At 41.1% G+C, this 18,934-nt stretch overlaps 2 protein-coding genes across 11 annotated transcripts; one reads left to right on the forward strand and one right to left on the reverse strand.

The window, feature by feature from the left end:
* Window positions 1-3,657: 3,657 nt before the first annotated feature.
* Window positions 3,658-17,730, reverse strand: LOC121563268 (rhomboid domain-containing protein 2-like). 3 transcript variants are annotated; one of them, XM_045220409.1, is made up of 4 exons: window positions 16,370-16,886; window positions 15,743-16,148; window positions 4,415-4,562; window positions 3,658-4,167 (listed from the first exon to the last, which is right to left on the reverse strand). In XM_045220409.1, exons 2-4 carry the CDS (start codon window positions 16,020-16,022, stop codon window positions 3,678-3,680), a joined length of 918 nt encoding a protein of 305 aa, XP_045076344.1. In that variant the 5' UTR covers window positions 16,023-16,148; window positions 16,370-16,886; the 3' UTR covers window positions 3,658-3,677. The 3 variants fall into 3 exon arrangements, with proteins under 3 accessions (XP_045076344.1, XP_045076343.1, XP_045076342.1); XM_045220408.1 differs by lacking the exons at window positions 3,658-4,167; window positions 4,415-4,562; window positions 16,370-16,886 and adding exons at window positions 13,963-14,891; window positions 15,139-15,286; window positions 17,642-17,730; XM_045220407.1 differs by lacking the exons at window positions 3,658-4,167; window positions 4,415-4,562 and adding exons at window positions 13,963-14,891; window positions 15,139-15,286.
* LOC121561196 lies at window positions 6,088-11,169 on the forward strand. 8 transcript variants are annotated; one of them, XM_045220401.1, is made up of 9 exons: window positions 6,088-6,685; window positions 6,821-6,882; window positions 6,961-7,035; window positions 7,176-7,214; window positions 7,350-7,424; window positions 7,753-7,854; window positions 7,938-8,018; window positions 9,492-10,197; window positions 10,364-11,169. In XM_045220401.1, exons 2-9 carry the CDS (start codon window positions 6,829-6,831, stop codon window positions 10,402-10,404), a joined length of 1,173 nt encoding a protein of 390 aa, XP_045076336.1. In that variant the 5' UTR covers window positions 6,088-6,685; window positions 6,821-6,828; the 3' UTR covers window positions 10,405-11,169. The 8 variants fall into 8 exon arrangements, with proteins under 8 accessions (XP_045076336.1, XP_045076341.1, XP_045076340.1 ...); XM_045220406.1 differs by lacking the exon at window positions 10,364-11,169 and having other exon boundaries at window positions 9,492-9,788; window positions 10,062-10,349; XM_045220405.1 differs by lacking the exon at window positions 10,364-11,169 and having other exon boundaries at window positions 9,492-9,788; window positions 9,933-10,348.
* Window positions 17,731-18,934: the final 1,204 nt, after the last annotated feature.

Raw genomic sequence — 18,934 nt, forward strand, 5'->3', positions numbered from 1 at the left:
CTAACCCCCAGGCCTTTCATGTACACTGAACAAAATATAAACGCAACATGTAAAGTGTTGGTCCCATGTTTCATGAGCTGAAATAAAAGATCCCAGACATTTTCCATCCACACAAAAAGCTTATTTCTCTCAAATTTTGTGCACGTGTAACCACGCCAGCCCAGGACCTCCACATCCGGCTCCTTCACCTGTGGGATCGTCTGAGACCAACCACCCGGACAGCTGATGAATCTGTGGGTTTGCACAACAGAATAATTTCTGCACAAACTGTCAGTAACCGTCTCAGGGAAGCTAATCTGCATGCTCGTCGTCCTCACCAGGGTCTTGACCTGACTGCAGTTTGGCGTCGTAACTGACTTCTGTGGGCAAATGCTCACCTTCGATAGCAACTGGCATGCTGGAGAAGTGTGCTCTTCACGGATGAATCCCGGTTTCAACTGTACCAGGTAGAAGTCAGCGTGTATGGCGCCATGTGGGCGAGCGGTTTGCTGATGTCAACATTGTGGACAGAGTGCCCCGTGGTGGTGGGGTTATGGTATGGACAGGCATAAGCTACGGACAATGAACACAATTGCATTTTAAATCGATGGCAATTTGAATGCACAGAGATACCGTGACGAGATCCTGAGGCCCATTGTCGTGCCATTCATCCGCCACCATCACCTCACGTTTCAGCACAATAATGCACGGCCCCATGTCACAAGGATCTGTTCACAATTTCTGGAAGCTGAAAATGTCCCAGTTCTTCCATGGCCTGCATACTCACCAGACATGTCACTGATTGAGCATGTTTGGGATGCTCTGGATTGACGTGTACGACAGCGTGTTCCATATCTGAATTCCCAGTCATGTGAAATCCATAGATTAGGGCCTAATTTATTCATTTCAATTGACTGATTTCCTTATATGAACTGTAACTCAGTAAAATCTTTGAAATAGTTGCATGTTGCGTTTATATTTTTGTTCAGTGTAGATTTGGTCCACGCGCTCCTTTTAAGGTTATGGAACATTTTGGAATAAACCAATAGATTTTTTTATAAAATAGAGTGCAGACCTTCATTGTTTCCCATCAGATTAGAAAAGTTGGAGATATTATACATTGAATGTTACACATCGTTTTTGTAAGTGAAACTAGGCGCAAACAGAGGTGATTATGATATGAAATATTGCCTCTGGACGTTTATCATGCTGTGAAGATCCCCACAAGGCGATAAAAAAAGTAATATATTGTAAATTAACTCCTGAAATGTCTACGGCATTGAAAGCATTCTATATTTGCATCTTTAAATGTATTTACAAGTTCAACATGGCTGCCTATTCAGATGCACGAAGGTTGTGTAAATACAGAGAGCAGTGCAAGATTAGTCAAATATGCATACTAGTAGCACATTCATATTGTACCATGTACTGTACAATTCCTACATTTAAATTGCAGTAACTGTTTAGTCATTGAGCCTTGTTCTTCATCGGTTCATTAAACGAAAAGGTTGTAGATTAAATGGTGGTTTACTGTAAAAATGCCCAGGTGTTTTTTTCTCATGCTCTCCCACTGTAAGGCTTAGTACCGACTAGTTATGTTTAGCTGGACACTACCACGGCATTTAGGCAATGCAATATGTGTTGTATTGTATGTGCACTTGCAGTACAACATGAATACATCTATTAACTGTCATTTATGTGTGTTCTGATAATCACTAATTCTGGGATATGTATATGTAAGAACTTTATCTAGTTTTATTTTCTTATGCTGATGGTTGAAAGCCTAAATACAAAATATTTACTTCAATTTTCTGAGGTTCTGTAACCGTATGAAATAGAATCAAGTGGATGATATACGGGTGATGTTCAGCAGTCTATCATTTTAGCACGTCATTTTGTGTTTCTTTTAATAGAGAAACCCTCAACTATTGTAGTGATACAGAATCAAATATGGCATGGTACATGTTGTCATTTAAATAAGAAATGTGCCTTTTAAAATTGACCTGTGTTACATGACTCTTACCACTTGATCCAGTTTTATATGCAAAATAGCTATTTGTATATAAACAGTAACTTTAAAGCATGCATTTGTAAAGAAATAATAAATGGAGATCATTGATTTGCTTTATTTAGTCTTGGTTGTCATTTATGGCTTCTCTTTACTGTGCACGACTAGTTAATTTTCCAAAGATTACATCATAATCTGCCCTTGTAGCCCACACTCTTGATCACCTCACCCACTTGTCCCCTGCTTCTGAATTTCCAAAATTTTTGAACGATGCATTGCAAAACAAACTGAATGTAATGGATCTAATTTAGTGGTGAGTGGATGCTATTTTGTATTTTATTCTAAGAACACAGATACCTTAAAAGAAAGGTAGGTGCGTGGATCAGAAAACCAAACAGTATCTGGTGTGACCACCATTTCCCTCAAGCAGCACGACACATATCCTTCGCATTGAGTTGATCAGGCTGTTGATTGTGGCCTGTGGAATGTTGGGCCACTCTTCAACAGCTGTGCGAAGTTGCTGTTCATTGCTTGCCCATATCATAACCCCACCGCCACCATTGGGCACTCTGCTGGTCCTGGGGTGGCGTGGTTACACGTGGTCTGCGGTTGTGAGGCCGGTTGGACGTACTGCCAAATTCTCTAAAACGACGTTGGAGTCTGCTTATGGTACAGAAATGAATTTTAAATTCTCTCGCAACATCTCTGGTGGACATTTCTGCAGTCAGCATGCCAATTGCACGCTTCCTCAAAACTTGAGACATATGTAGCATTGTGTTGTGTGACAAAACTGCACATTTTAGAGTGGCTCTTTTATTGTCCCCAGCACAAGAAGCACCTGTGTAATGATCAAGCTGTTTAATCAGCTTCTTGATATGCTACACCTGTCAGGTGGATGGATTATCTTGGCAAAGGACAAATGCTCACTAACAGAGATTTAAACAAATTTGTATACAAAATTAGAGAAAGAAGCTTTTTGTACGTTTGGAAAATTTCTGGGATCTTTTATTTCAGCTCATGAAACATGGGACCAACACTTTACATGTTGCATTTATATTTTGTTAAGTGTAGTTAAGGGGGGAAAACTGATAATACATTAGTGTGATAAAAATGTTTAGTTTGAACTTAAAACTGTTCTGGTTTACTAAGGGTTTTGAAAAACGTTGTTTTAATCTAGGTTGTATAAATCAAGAGTACCAAGAGATTTGTCTACCGTATGTGTAAAAAAACACAAAGTACAAAACACACAAGCCAAAAGGAGTGGTCTTACAATCAACTGACAAGCAAACCCTTTATTGCATTGATTTGACCTTGAACATTCAGAGCCTGCTTGTATATTCAAACCAAAAACATCAGTGAAGAAAAAGTGGACCTTCAAGTACTGCCTCAAACCACTTGTCCAAGCATATTACATCTCAATGTATAACATGAGACAGAAAACACATTGAATGACAACTATGGGCTCGATTAAATCCGTATCGCCGTAGTTCAGAGCTATAGCGGCTTATAACCACACTGACATTTGTATTTTTTTAATGTTATTAGTTATACCAAGAGTTGACGTTTTACAAGGATTGTGATTGCTGAAAATAGCACGCTTGAAATGTAAATGTAATTTCGGTCTTCGCGAACATTGCCTTTACATTTCAATCGAGCTATAGCGAAGTTTTGCCGTTACGGATTGAAGTCATCAATCTGTCAGTGAAGACACAGGTGCTCCTGGGTGAACCATCACAGATTCTGGCAGTGACTCCGGCATCTTTGCTGTGAAACTCTGGGGGGCACTGACAGACACAGACAGTGGACTGAGGTGGGAATGTTGAGAATGTGGATGTTGAGCCACTGGAGCCCAGTGACTGCTGGTTTGAGAGGCAGATGCATGCCCATGACTGAGTCCATGGCCGAAGCTGTGTTCGTGACTATGTCCATAACCTTGGCTGTGGCTGCAGCTGTGTCCATGTTCGTGACTATGTCCGTGACTTGGCCCAAAGCTATGCTTGAGGCCATATCCATGGTTGTGTCCGTAATAACCTGAGAGCTGAACAGGGCTCCCCTGTGTATAGTAGGAGTGGGCCCAGCCTTCAAATGTCTTTGGTGTGGTCTCGGTAGCCTGTAGGTTGGAGGTAAAGGACACTGGAGCGTAGGCTTGGACTGGGTAGGAGCCTGGGGTTGGAATGATTCTGCAATCAATGAGAACGTGGACAGAATTCAGAGAGCCTATCTATACCAGTAATTCTCTATCTAATCATGGGGGACCACTAGGTGCCTATTGTACAGTATTCAATTACAGCTGAGGATCATCAATTATAACTGCACCTCATTATACTGTAGTACATTATGTGCTCTGGCTTGCACACAGCAATTGTTATTTAATGACCTCTTGTCTTGTCTGATAAATGATATGTCTGGTGCTTTCTTAGTACTCACGGTGGGTGGACCGTCTTCCTTCTCTCCTCTGTTGATGCAGGGACATACAGGACACCAATGTTCCTCAGCAGCCTGAAAGGCATCTTCTTGTCCAGCACTGATGCCCTGGCATCGGACATGTCCAGAAGTGAGAGCCAGCCCTTTCCGTCTGTTTCACCAGTGCAAGTTAAGGAGAATGTGTGACGCAGTGATGCAATATTTTTTCTAAACAAACATGCCATAATGTTCAGCAGCAGGATTCATATACAACACCTATAACCTATTACCACTTAACTACACTACTAAGCACACTTATAAAGCTGTGACATACTGCAGAGGAGTGTATCAGTTATTTTGAACCACAATGAGGTTGGAGTAAGGATACAGATCCCCCTGCGATGATGGCGATGGCATTGCAAAGGAAGACAGTGTGTGGGACCAAAAGTGTTATGATGAACAGAAACAGCCAGGGCAGGGCTAACATGGGTACAGCGACCCCGAAAAGAAAGCCCTTAACCATACGGGAGTGCACTGTGGCCATACCCATAAGGGAGAGGGACACTGGAATGAACCCCTCCACCTGGTTCTGGGCAGATGCACCAAACAGTAGCAGACCCAGTATGGTGTACAACACCCCTGTGCTGATAGAGAGCAGCAGAAACATGAGGAGGAACCGAACAGTGCCCACACTCTTCTCAATGCCTCCACAGAGGGGCACCAGAACCCCAATACTGAGGAGTAGCTGGGTCACTGTCTTGTGGTGGAAGGAGTATGTGATGAGCTTGTGCACTGCAAAGGAAGAGGAAAGGATTAAAACATAAATGATAGGGTTGACAGACATAAGCTACACTGGTGTGTTGTGCTGTAGCCTACTGCTGTAGCCTACTGGCACCATCTGTTACATTAGCTATAAGTTTTAATAATAATAATAATGTGGTCCTCTGTAGCTCAGCTGGTAGAGCACGGCGCTTGAAACGCCAAGTAGTTGGGTTCGATCCCGGGACCACCCATACACAAAAAAATGTATGCACGCATGACTGTAAGTCGCTTTGGATAAAAGCGTCTGCTAAATGGCATATTATTATTATTATTATTATTATAATAATATGCCATTTAGCAGACGAAAGCGACTTACAGTCATGCGTGCATACATTTTTGTGTATGGGTGGTCCCGGGGATCGAACCCACTATCTTGGCGTTACAAGAGCCGTGCTCTACCAGCTGAGCTACAGAGGACCACCATTCTAGCAAGCTAGCTAACGTTACAACACTCTCATACAAAGTAGCTACTGAGCATATATAACTGTTGATTCACTCAGACCCTCCTAGCTAACTTACCATGCCCATTGCCAAAAACTGTCGTTCCAAGACTGAAGACATCCTCTGATAAACCGAAATATGTAGTGACAGTAAACAAAACAAATGATACTATAATGACAGCAACAATCCCACTCGTGAGCCTGAACTCAGGAGTAAAACTCTTGAACCTCTGAACCATATGTTTTAAAATTATTCGGGATATCATTTTGATGACCAATGCATATTTGTCAAACTAGTACTTGGATAATCAAGCACAATAATCAATCAACTTTTCCTCCAATATTGCGCAACACTTTAGCCAGATTGTAGGTAGCTAGCTAGCTAGAGGTTCCCACTAGATAACACAGCCACAAAGTACAAATAGGCTATATCGTAAAAATTAATGAAAACAAAAATAGGCTTTTTGGTCTTAATTTAAGGTTGGGCATAAGGTTAGCAGTGTGGTTAAGTTTAAAATCAGAGTTTAAGAAGATGAATTGTAGAAATAGGCGGGCAAGCTTGCTAAGCAAAAACAAATGTACTGGACTTCCGCATTTGGATTCGTCACAACCACAAAGTTGCTCAACTGTTGCTCAGATCATCAAGTGCTGCATTTGAAGACACTGCCACCTGCTGACATGTGCCTCAAATGTGATGATCAAAGAGTCCTCTACAGCCATTTCAGTTAGATAGCTAGATAGATTTTATTTGACAGTTATAAATTACGACCAGGGGGAGATACCACCAGTCCAGTCCCATACAAGCCTTTCCTGTGACGTATTATGCGCGCACATAAAAATGTGACCTATTGTGACGTAACCAAGCATAAATTCACTACATAAACTGTGTTCAGCTTTGATATAATCAGTACAATTGCTTTCTTCAGTCAGGTTGTTTCAGGTGCATAGTCTGCCCTAGCTGACACTGTGCAGAGAATAAATACTACGATTGGAAACGGTTGGATAGACCCGTCCTTGGAGTTTAGAACGTCTGGTAGGCTCTTACATTCTTTGGTCCCAAATGGCACCCTGTAGTGTACTACTTTTGACCTGTGCCCATTGGGCTCAGGTCAAAATAAGTGCAATATATGGGCACTGGGGTGCCATTTGGGACATGCACTTTATGCAGAAAGCAAGATGAATCGTAATGATGAGAGAATCAAAAGAGCTTTAAGGCGCCGCCCTTATGTGGTAAATATCAAATATATATATATTTAAAAAATCTTCTGTTTTTGTTATCACCTTTTAAATTGAGTGTTGTGTTGACAGTTGAATCCAGTGAGGGTGAACACCCCTGATTCTGTGATGTGGCCAACCGGCAAAGAGCGCAGAAGTCCAAGGCCTGTAAGTCAAATCTGACCTGAAAACAATAACACATAAACATTAGTTATGCTGCATGTACAAACTGCAGTTATCACAATAAAAGCAAGTGCAGATATCCCTCCTTATCTAACCACATTTGAAATTGAATATTGTCTTGACAGTCTACTTCAGTGCAGACCCCTCAGATCCACAAAAGGCCTGTATGTCACATTCAAATCAACCACATAACAGTAGCTACTTAAATTATTTATTGATAGCTACATCATTTATTTCCAAGTTATTTCCAAGGCCAAAATGAGCAAAAGAGTGTTACATTTTTTCTTTACTGTTCACAGCCAATCATTGTGAGCTGTGGGCAGGAACAGACATCTGGGGATGGATGGGACATCAATCCAGAGACTCTTAGCCAGGTCAGACATCTCTGCTGTTCCCATAGAGACAGAACAGATAGATCAATCTGTTGATTCATATGGCCATTTTGGTTGGCTTGGTTGAATTGACAATCATTCATTAGAAATGCTAAAGAATCCTACAGTATGGAAAGTCTTTAGCCCCATCCCTAATGTTATGGGAGTTGCATTTATTGCATTTCAATACACTTGCATTTTCAATTACCCATAAATTACTCACTACTTGTACAACTATGTTGGATTGCCTAAATATTCAACATTTTCTTGACAGTCAATGCCAGTGTATTCTATGGCTGCCCTAAGTACATGCCTTTGTCTGTCTCCTCAGTCTGGAAGGGTGACTCGGCTGATGGATAGAAATGATGATGGGGTGATCTCATCCTCCAACTCTGACATCTCTATCTACTCCTTCACTGACTGTGAATCTGAGGTAAGACAGTTGTACACCATGTCTTTGTTGAGTGACATCACTGTAAGGAGAATAGTCTCTGACTAGTTGACTCTGATACACAGTCTGATGAAAAGGATCATGAAAGGAGGACACCACCGCTGAAAGTGAAGGATGAGGAGGATGGAAAGGTGACAAGGCTTAAAGTGAGGGATATAGTAGAGGACTACGATCTTTCTCTCCACTCCTTCGATGAGTCAGACTTTCTGATATGTTCTGCAGCATGTATTTGAGTAACTCTTTGACTGAATGTGGAGAATGGACTATGACCAACTAGCTCTCTGACACACAGCGTGATAATGGCAATGATGCCTCTGCTGAGGACAGTCCAGGGCCTTCAAAGGAACCACTGAGAAAAGGGGCTTCACTGAAGGACCCTCGACTGATAGGCTCTTACATGTGTGTGTGTGTGTGTGTGTGTGTGTGTTAGTGGTGCGCGGGTCAGCTGTTTGTTCAACCGAACCCACCCGCAATTGCTAATAACCCATCCGCAACCGCCCGACTATATGTGATAAAGGGAAAATCTGAGGCCCGCACCTGACCCTAACCCGCAAATATATATATATAGAACACCGTCAGAACGATTTCTTAGCAGGGGGTGCAGGATTTTTTTGTGCCTAATTTGGATATGTTTCTGCTTATAATTTCCAACATTTTGGTAGGCTATTTTTTAGTCAACTTGTCTATAATTAGATAGAAGACTAAATAAACCAAAAACGTTTAGGGATCAAGAAGAAAATGCAATAACTCAAGAAAGAAAGGGAAACATTTTCTGTGCAAAATTTCCAAATGACATCAGTTTGACGGGTTGAAAACGACCAGACATGTTTCTGATAAGATTTCAGTTTGGCTTGGATGCACATTTTATGTGGTTGAAATATTATCAGCTTTTATGATGCTGATAAAGCAGTCCCTAGCTGCGCATTCACATTCCCTCAAGATGCTGAAAGAAATCATATTTCTCCACTGCTGTTCCCGAGTCAAAATATAGCCTACATTTGGTGTAGCCTATCATTTTACTGCAAGAAATGCTTAATTCTGCAGGAGTTAATATTAAGACTGTGAGAGGTTAAAGATCTACAGTCAGTGTCCAGATTTCAGTTTCCATTTAACCCATCTGAACAGTAGGCTGTTTGTTCCCTTGACGTGCCATAGGCCTATTTGAATCCCCCTCTTGTGACTGTCGAATTTCTATAGTGCCTCACAATCATCAAACATAACATAGGCACTGCCATCATCCTCTTTTAACACTTCACCAAATATTTTCCAAACATTACTTTTCTGGCCGTCCCTTCTTTATTTTCAACTTTCCATTTCGTAGCTTTTCTCTTATTGAATTAAAGCGTTTGGTGATTGGTGTGTAGTCTATCTGGCGCGCGTCAAGTTATGCCCTAAAGTTTAGGCTTACGCACTAATGCCAAATAGCCTATAGATATAACTTGCACAATAATTATACATTTATGGATTTTTTAATGTATTGTTTTCTGTTTATTCAACAATATTTCATGACCCTAAATCCGCCGCCCTGTGGATATAACCGCGGGACTTCTGGTTATGAGTCAACCCGCGCATCACTAGTGTGTGTCACATCTCAATTGTTTGACCCTATGTCTGTACAGATTATTGTGGCCAAACCCAACATCCCTGTCATTGTTGCTCCGCCTGCTGTGGAGTACTTACCATACCACCACAGCCCTCGCCTGCCCCCAATCACCAACCTGAGCGAGAACGGTAGGAAGCTGCTCCAGAAAATGGCAGGAGTGGCCCCACAGGTGAGAGGAAATACAGAAAGCCCTTGCCTGGCCCCCATCACCAATAAAGGAAGCCCTCGCCTGGCCCCCATCACCAACCTGAGTGAGAACAGCAGGAAGCTGCTCCAGGAAATGGCGCAGAAAATGGCAGGAGTGTACCCACAGGTGAGAGGAAATACAGAAAGCCCATGCCTGGCCCCCATCACCAATACAGGAAGCCCTCGCCTGGCCCCCATCACCAACCTGAGTGAGAACAGCAGGAAGCTGCTCCAGGAAATGGCGCAGAAAATGGCAGGAGTGTACCCACAGGTGAGAGGAAACAGGAAGGGGATATTGGCCATATGTCCTACAGTATATCATAACTCTAGATATCGTAGCTCAAGAGTAGAAAATAGCCATAAGCTTATATTACTTTATCTCCTTGTCCAAATTATTCAGGAAGGGAAGGTCAAAAGGAAAAAGGGCAAGGCAAAAAAGCAAGTGAAGCAAGAGCAGGCCAGTAACATGAAGCAGGTGGAAAATGTTGGAGAAAGTAAGGAGGACAAGAAAGAGGAAAAGAAGAGTCTGAGGAAAGGTGAGGAAATAGAAGAAGGAGAAGTAGAACATAACAAGGGCATTTTTGAGATTTATAGAAATAGAATGAGGTAGAGAATTATAGAAATAGAATGAGATAGCAGAGAAAGAGCAGCTATCTGATGTGTAAGTGAAAACTACTATTTATTCTCCTGTTTGATTGACAGGTTTCTCCAGTGGCTCTGCCCAAACTGAGATGTTTGAATAAATAATGGCCATCTACTACTACAACACACACACACATTTTGAGTATTGCTTACTCCTCCAATACACACAGAAACTTAATTTCAGACACAGGAACAATGTTTAGAAAAATACACATATTGGTCTCGTTCTAATATTTTGAGACATGCACTATTCTTTAAAATAAAAAAACTACAAAAAAATTCCAATAAAGCTTTTTAAATTGCAATTATTTGTGTCAGACTGTTTTTTTCTTCTTCATTAATTACAACAAGGGAACAATTATTGTAGTGACATTACATGACATGTTATGTACCAGTGGGTGTTTTATATTCTGCTGTCCTGCACTGGATCCCACTGTAGGTGGCAGTAGTGCACAAAATAATTGGTTTGCTCACCAGAAACCCAACCAGGCAGAGAGACTATTGTTACCATGCAACGAGCAGATGCTTCAGTGCAGGGTTGCCATGTCCGCAGTTTTGCTAACATTTGGGCTACTTTGAAAATGATGTCGCGGGGGTAAACATGGCATTTCTTCAAACAAAACATATTTTTCACTGTGACCTGCTGCTGACTACCAGGCAGTGAGCAGGCAGGTTGTTACTGAATGAGCAGTAGGAAGGGGGAGGGCCGTGTTTTTGTGTGTGTGTTTTAGAGCCACAGCAGGCAGCTGAGTCACCGGCCATCAAGTATGCTATTAATTTGTATGCCATTGTAGGATACTGTAGCCTACCATTTGATACAATAAATATGTTGAAATTAAGATATCACTGGAGTCATTGCAAGTCAATTTGTGCCACTTGTGTAGCTTACCTGGAGCTGGCAAACAGATGTAATAAATAGCCTATAACTTTAAGCATATGTTTTCGTTTCAGTCTCCTCCATCTCCACTAACTGAAGATCATTGTATATATATTTTTCTATTAATGATGTAAAATAAACAGCTGTACAGAAAGACTCTTGTGAAGGCCAAATTACAGAGGAGGAACTTCTTGATGCAATTAAAGCCTTTAAGTCTGGGAAAACTCCAGGGTTGGATGGCATACCAGTCGAGGTATACCAAACCTTATTTGATATACTCAGAGGACCCTTATTAGCATGTTTTAACCACACCTACAAAAATGGTAGATTATCAGATACTCAACAAGGTCTGATTTCATTATTACTGAAACAGCATCCAAGTGGTAAATATAAAGATCCGGTCCATTAAAAAAATTGGAGGCCCCTTACACTTCAGTGTTGTGATGCAAAAATTCTAGCAAAATATATAGCGTATAGAATTAAAAAGGTATTGTCGGATATTATTCATCCTAATCAGACAGGTTGTTTACATGGATGATACATTGGAGATAATATAAGACAAGTACTGGAAACAATAGAACACTATGAAAAATCTGGGAAACCAGGCCTGGTATTCATAGCTGACTTTGAAAAGGCTTTTGATAAAGTACGACTGGAATTTATATATAAATGCCTGGATTAAATTTCAATTTTGGAGAATCTCTTATAAAATGGGTTAAAGTTACAGTATGTAGAGTAACCCTAGGTGTAAAATAGTAAATAATAACTACTTCTCAGAAAGTATTAAGCTGTCAAGAGGAGTAAAACAAGGTTGTCCACTATCTGCATATCTATTTATTATGGCCATCGAAATGTTAGCTATTAAAATCAGATCCAACAATAATATCAAGGGGTTAGAAATCAAGGGCTTAAAAACAAAGATGTCATTGTACGCTGATGATTCATGCTTTCTTTTAAATCCACAATTTGGATCCCTCCACAGCCTCATAGAGGATCTAGGTACTTTTTCTAACCTTTTACATTACCGTGTAGTTTACCAATAAAATGGTCTGACGGTGATGTGGACATACTCGGTATACATATCCCGAAATAAAGAAATTATCTCACTACAATACATTTTAATAGAAAGTTAGCAAAAATATATAAAAATGTTCTACCATGGAAAGGAAAATACCTGTCTATTTGTGGTAAAATCACCCTGATTAACTCTTTAGTCATATCCCAGTTTACCTATTTGCTTATGGTCTAGCCTACATCTAGGGACCTGTTTTTAAAAACTATATGAGCAAAAAAGATTCAATTTTATTTGGAACGGCAAGCCAGACAAAATTAAACGGGCCTATTTATATAATGAACATGAATTCGGAGGGCAGAAATTATTAAATATTAAAGCATTAGACCTCTCACTAAAGGCTTCAGTCATGCAAAAGTTATACTTAAATCCAAACTGGTTTTCTAGCAGATTAATAAGAATATCTCACCCCATGTTCAAGAATGGCCTTTTCCCCTTTATTCAGATTACAACCTCTCACTGAAAATGAAATCATCTCCAAAATATCACTATTTTAAAAATAAGCCATAGAAAGTTGGTTGCGATTTCAGTTTAATCCACCAGAAAAGACAGAACAAATAATACAACAAATAATGTGGTTAAACTCAAATATAATTTTTATATTATTATTTTTTTTAAAAAATGTTTAAAAAAGGTATAATCTTTGTAAATGATATCATAAATAGGACTAGTGGAGTTATGCCACACATGCAGCTAACAAAAATATATGGAAATGTCTGCTCTACCCAAAATTACAACCAACTAATTGCAGCATTAACGCAAAAATGGAAGAGGCAAGTGGAAGGGGGAAAAAATAAGGAACTTGTCTTCATTAAAGACCAAAATTGGTTAATGAAAATTGTGATAAATAAAAAAGTATATCAGTTTTATTTAAGGACAAAAAATTTGACAGCTGTGCCATATAGATTGCAAAATAGTTGGAAAGAGATTTTCGATGTACCGATACCATGGCACATGGTTTATGAACTGATACGCAAAACAACGCCGGATTCAAAACCTAAAATTTTTCAATTAAAATTATTATACAAAATTCTTGCAACCAATAGAATGTTATATATATGGGGGATACAACCATCCCAGCTCTGCAGATTTTTCTGCGAAGAGACCGATTCATTAGATCATTTGTTTTGGTACTGTCCATGTGTAGCTTGTTTTTGGTCAAAGGTCCAGGAAGAAGAAGTGCAACATTTACCTGGAGCTAACTCTGCAGATAGCACTACTGGGTGATTTGAAAAGTCATAGTCAATCGATCAATAATATAATAATACTTTTAACAAAAATGTTTATCTTTAATTTACAATCTGTAGAAACTATGAGAATAGAAAGGTTCAGAACTTTTGTGAAACATCACAGCACAGTTGAAAAATATATGGCAAATGTAAATAAAAAATGGATGGTGTTAAGAGATAGATGGGAGGGGTTGAGTGGAGCTGAAGGGTGGGATTAAAAACAACAAGATAACTAATGTAAAATATATTGTGATGGGACCAACACTTTACATGTTGCATTTATATTTTTGTTAAGTGTAGTTAAGGGGGAAAAACTGATAATACATTAGTGTGATAAAAATGTTTAGTTTGAACTAAAAACTGTTCTGGTTTACTAAGTGTTTTGAAAAACGTTGTTTTAATCTAGGTTATATAAATCAAGAGTACCAAGAGATTTGTCTACCGTCTGTGTAAAAAAACACAAAGTACAAAACACACAAGCCAAAAGGAGTGGTCTTACAATCAACTGACAATCAAACCCTTCTTGCATTGATTTGACCTTGAACATTCAGAGCCTGCTTGTATATTCAAACCAAAAACATCAGTGAAGAAAAAGTGGACCTTCAAGTACTGCCTCAAACCACATGTCCAAGCATATTACATCTCAATGTATAACATGAGACAGAAAACACATTGAATGACAACTATGGGCTCGATTAAATCCGTATTGCCGTAGTTCAGAGCTATAGCGGCTTATAACCACACTGACATTTTTTTTTTTTTTTATGTTATTAGTTATACCAAGAGTTGACGTTTTTACAAGGATTGTGATTGCTGAAAATAGCACGCTTGAAATGTAAATGTAATTTCCGGTCTTCGCGAACATTGCCTTTAAATTTCAATCGAGCTATAGCGAGTTTTGCCGTTACGGATTGAAGTCATCAATCTGTCAGTGAAGACACAGGTGCTCCTGGGTGAACCATCACAGATTCTGGCAGTGACTCCGGCATTTTTGCTGTGAAACTCTGGGGGGCACTGACAGACACAGACAGTGGACTGAGGTGGGAATGTTGAGAATGTGGATGTTGAGCCACTGGAGCCCAGTGACTGCTGGTTTGAGAGGCAGATGCATGCCCATGACTGAGTCCATGGCCGAAGCTGTGTTCGTGACTATGTCCATGACCTTGGCTGTGGCTGCAGCTGTGTCCATGTTCGTGACTATGTCCGTGACTTGGCCCAAAGCTATGCTTGAGGCCATATCCATGGTTGTGTCCATTATAACCTGAGAGCTGAACAGGGCTCCCCTGTGTATAGTAGGAGTTGGCCCAGCCTTCAAATGTCTTTGGTGTGGTCTCGGTAGCCTGTAGGTTGGAGGTAAAGGACACTGGAGCGTAGGCTTGGACTGGGTAGGAGCCTGGGGTTGGAATGATTCTGCAATCAATGAGAACGTGGACAGATTTCAGAGAGCCTATCTATACCAGTAATTCTCTATCTAATCATGGGGGACCACTAGGTGCCTATTGTACAGTATTCAATTACAGCTGCGGATCATCAATTATAACTGCACCTCATTATACTGTAGTACATTATGTGCTCTGGCTTGCACACAGCAATTGTTATTTAATGACCTCTTGTCTTGTCTGATAAATGATATGTCTGGTGCTTTCTCAGTACTTACGGTGGGTGGACCGTCTTCCTTCTCTCCTCTGTTGATGCAGGGACATACAGGACACCAATGTTCCTCAGCAGCCTGAAAGGCATCTTCTTGTCCAGCACTGATGCCCTGGCATCGGACATGTCCAGAAGTGAGAGCCAGCCCTTACCGTCTGTTTCACCAGTGCAAGTTAAGGAGAATGTGTGACGCAGTGATGCAAGATTTTTTCTAAACAAACATGCCATAATGTTCAGCAGCAGGATTCATATACAACACCTATAACCTATTACCACTTAACTACACTACTAAGCACACTTATAAAGCTGTGACATACTGCAGAGGAGTGTATCAGTTATTTTGAACCACAATGAGGTTATAGCCGGCCGCGACCGGGAGACCCATGGGGCGGCGCACAATTGGCCCAGCGTTGTCCAGGGTAGGGGAGGGAATGGCCGGCAGGGATGTAGCTCAGTTGGTAGAGCATGGCGTTTGCAACGCCAGGGTTGTGGGTTCGATTCCCACGGGGGGGCAGTATGAAAAATTAAAAAATAACTCACTAACTGTAAGTCGCTCTGGATAAGAGCGTCTGCTAAATGACTAAAATGTAAATGTAAATGAGTAAGGATACAGATCCCCCCTGCGATGATGGCGATGGCATTGCAAAGGAAGACAGTGTGTGGGACCAAAAGTGTTATGATGAACAGAAACAGCCAGGGCAGGGCTAACATGGGTACAGTGACCCCGAAAAGAAAGCCCTTAACCTTACGGGAGTGCACTGTGGCCATACCCATAAGGGAGAGGGACACTGGAATGAACCCCTCCACCTGTTTCTGGGCAGATGCACCAAACAGTAGCAGACCCAGTATGGTGTACAACACCCCTGTGCTGATAGAGAGCAGCAGAAACATGAGGAGGAACCGAACAGTCCCCACACTCTTCTCAATGCCTCCACAGAGGGGGCACCAGAACCCCAATACTGAGGAGTAGCTGGGTCACTGTCTTGTGGTGGAAGGAGTATGTGATGAGCTTGTGCACTGCAAAGGAAGAGGAAAGGATTAAAACATAAATGATAGGGTTGACAGACATAAGCTGCACTGGTGTGTTGTGCTGTAGCCTGCTGCTGTAGCCTACTGGCACCATCTGTTACATTAGCTATACGTTTTAGCAAGCTAGCTAACGTTACAACACTCTCATTCAAAGTAGCTACTGAGCATATATGACTGTTGATTCACTCAGACCCTCCTAGCTAACTTACCATGCCCATTGCCAAAAACTGTCGTTCCAAGACTGAAGACATCCTCTGATAAACCGAAATATGTAGTGACAGTAAACAAAACAAATGATACTCTAATGACAGCAACAATCCCACTCGTGAGCCTGAACTCAGGAGTAAAACTCTTGAACCTCTGAACCATATGTTTTAAAACTATTCGGATATCATTTTGATGCCCAATGCATATTTGTCAAACTTGGATAATCAAGTACAATAATCAATATTTTCCTCCAATATTGCGTAAAACTTTAGCCAGATTATAGGTAGCTAGCTAGCTAGCTAGAGGTTCCCACTAGATAACAAAGCCACAAATTACAAATAGGCTATATCTTAAAAATTAATGAAAACAAAAATAGGCTTTTTGGTCTTAATTTAAGGTTGGGCATAAGGTTAGCAGTGTGGTTAAGTTTAAAATCCGAGTTTAAGAAGATGAATTGTAGAAATAGGCGGGCAAGCTTGCTAAGCAAAAACAAATGTACTGGACTTCCGCATTTGGATTTGTCACAACCAAAAAGTTGCTCAACTGTTGCTCAGATCATCAAGTGCTGCATTTGAAGACACTGCCACCTGCTGACATGTGCCTCAAATGTGATGATCAAAGAGTCCTCAACAGCCATTTGAGTTAGATAGCTAGATAGATTTTATTTGACAGTTATGAATTACGACCAGGGGGGAGATACCACCAGTCCAGTCCCATACAAGCCTTTCCTGTGACGTATTATGCGCGGCCATAAAACTGTGACCTATTGTGACGTAACCAAGCATAAATTCACTACATAAACTGTGTTCAGCTTTGATACAATCAGTACAATCGCTTTCTTCAGTCAGGTTGTTTCAGGTGCATAGTCTGCCCTAGCTGACACTGTGCAGAGAATAAATACTACGATTGGAAACGGTTGGATAGACCCGTGCGCACTGCACAAGGTGATTTGGAGTTTAGAACGTCTGGTAGGCTCTTACATTCTTTGGTCCCAAATGGCACCCTGTAGTGTACTACTTTTGACCTGTGCCCATTGGACTCAGGTCAAAATAAGTGCAATATATGGGCACTGGGGTGCCATTTGGGACATGCCCTTTATGCGTGTGTGTGCCAGGATATGTTTTGTGCCAATCAATTGATGGAAATGTATCCCTCAGAAAGCAAGATGAATCGTAATGATGAGTGAATCAAAAGAGCTTTAAGGCGCCGCCCTTATGTGTTAAATATCAAATATATATATATATATTTAAAAAATCTTCTGTTTTTGTTATCACCTTTTAAATGGAGTGTTGTGTTGACAGTTGAATCCAGTGAGGGTGAACACCCCTGATTCTGTGATGTGGCCAACCGGCAAAGTGCGCAGAAGGCCAAGGCCTGTAAGTCAAATCTGACCTGAAAACAATAACACATAAACATTAGTTATGCTGCATGTACAAACTGCAGTTATCACAATAAAAGCAAGTGCAGATATCCCTCCTTATCTAACCACATTTGAAATGGAATATTGTCTTGACAGTCTACTTCAGTGCAGACCCCTCAGATCCACAAAAGGCCTGTATGTCACATTCAAATCAACCACATAACAGTAGCTACTTAAATTATTTATTGATAGCTACATCATTTATTTCCAAGTTATTTCCAAGGCCAAAATGAGCAAAAGAGTGTTACATTTTTTTCTTTACTGTTCACAGCCAATCATTGTGAGCTGTGGGCAGGAACAGACATCTGGGGATGGATGGGACATCAATCCAGAGCCTCTTAGCCAGGTCAGACATCTCTGCTGTTCCCATAGAGACAGAACAGATAGATCAATCTGTTGATTCATATGGCCATTTTGGTTGGCTTGGTTGAATTGACAATCATTCATTAGAAATGCTAAAGAATGGGGCGGAGCTAGCATGTTGGAGTGAACGGCTGTGTGTGAGAGGCTCCCGCAACTTTTTTGCGAAATAATCTAACCTAACTTACTTTATTGCACTTGTTACAACAAACTTTTCTTACTAATACAATATTGTAACTTTCTATGTGAAAATGCCTAGTAATAAGCGACCAAAGGACAATAAATCCACATCAGAGGTCTACACCCCACCAAACAACGAGACAAACATGGCGGAAGGCACAGGTAACAACGTGACACTTACAGAACTTACCCGGGCTTTGGGAGAACTACGTGTTGCTATAGCGGAGGATCTTAAGGCTACTATTGCTGAACTGGACACTAAAATCGAGAGCACCATTCGAACGGTCGCTTCGCAGGGCCAGAGTATTGTGGACCTTGAGAAAGCTTCTGAATTCAACGCTGGTAGGATCGACGAGTTAGAGATGCTATGCACGTCATTGCAGGATAATGTGCAGAGGCTTTCTGTGAAAGTGGTCGACCTGGAGGGCAGATCCAGGCGGCATAACCTTTGCGTTGTGGGTCTGGCAGAAGGGGTGGAGGCGGGCTCTCGCCCCACCGACTTCTTCGCCAAGCTACTGAAGGATGCAATGGGACCGGATGTTTTGGCGTCGGATCCCCTAGTGGACCGTGCACATCGCGCCCTTGTCCCAGTGCCTGGACCGGGCCA

The sequence above is a fragment of the Coregonus clupeaformis genome, unplaced genomic scaffold (genome assembly GCF_020615455.1).
Source record: "Coregonus clupeaformis isolate EN_2021a unplaced genomic scaffold, ASM2061545v1 scaf3733, whole genome shotgun sequence".
NCBI classification, from domain to species: Eukaryota; Metazoa; Chordata; class Actinopteri; order Salmoniformes; family Salmonidae; genus Coregonus; species Coregonus clupeaformis.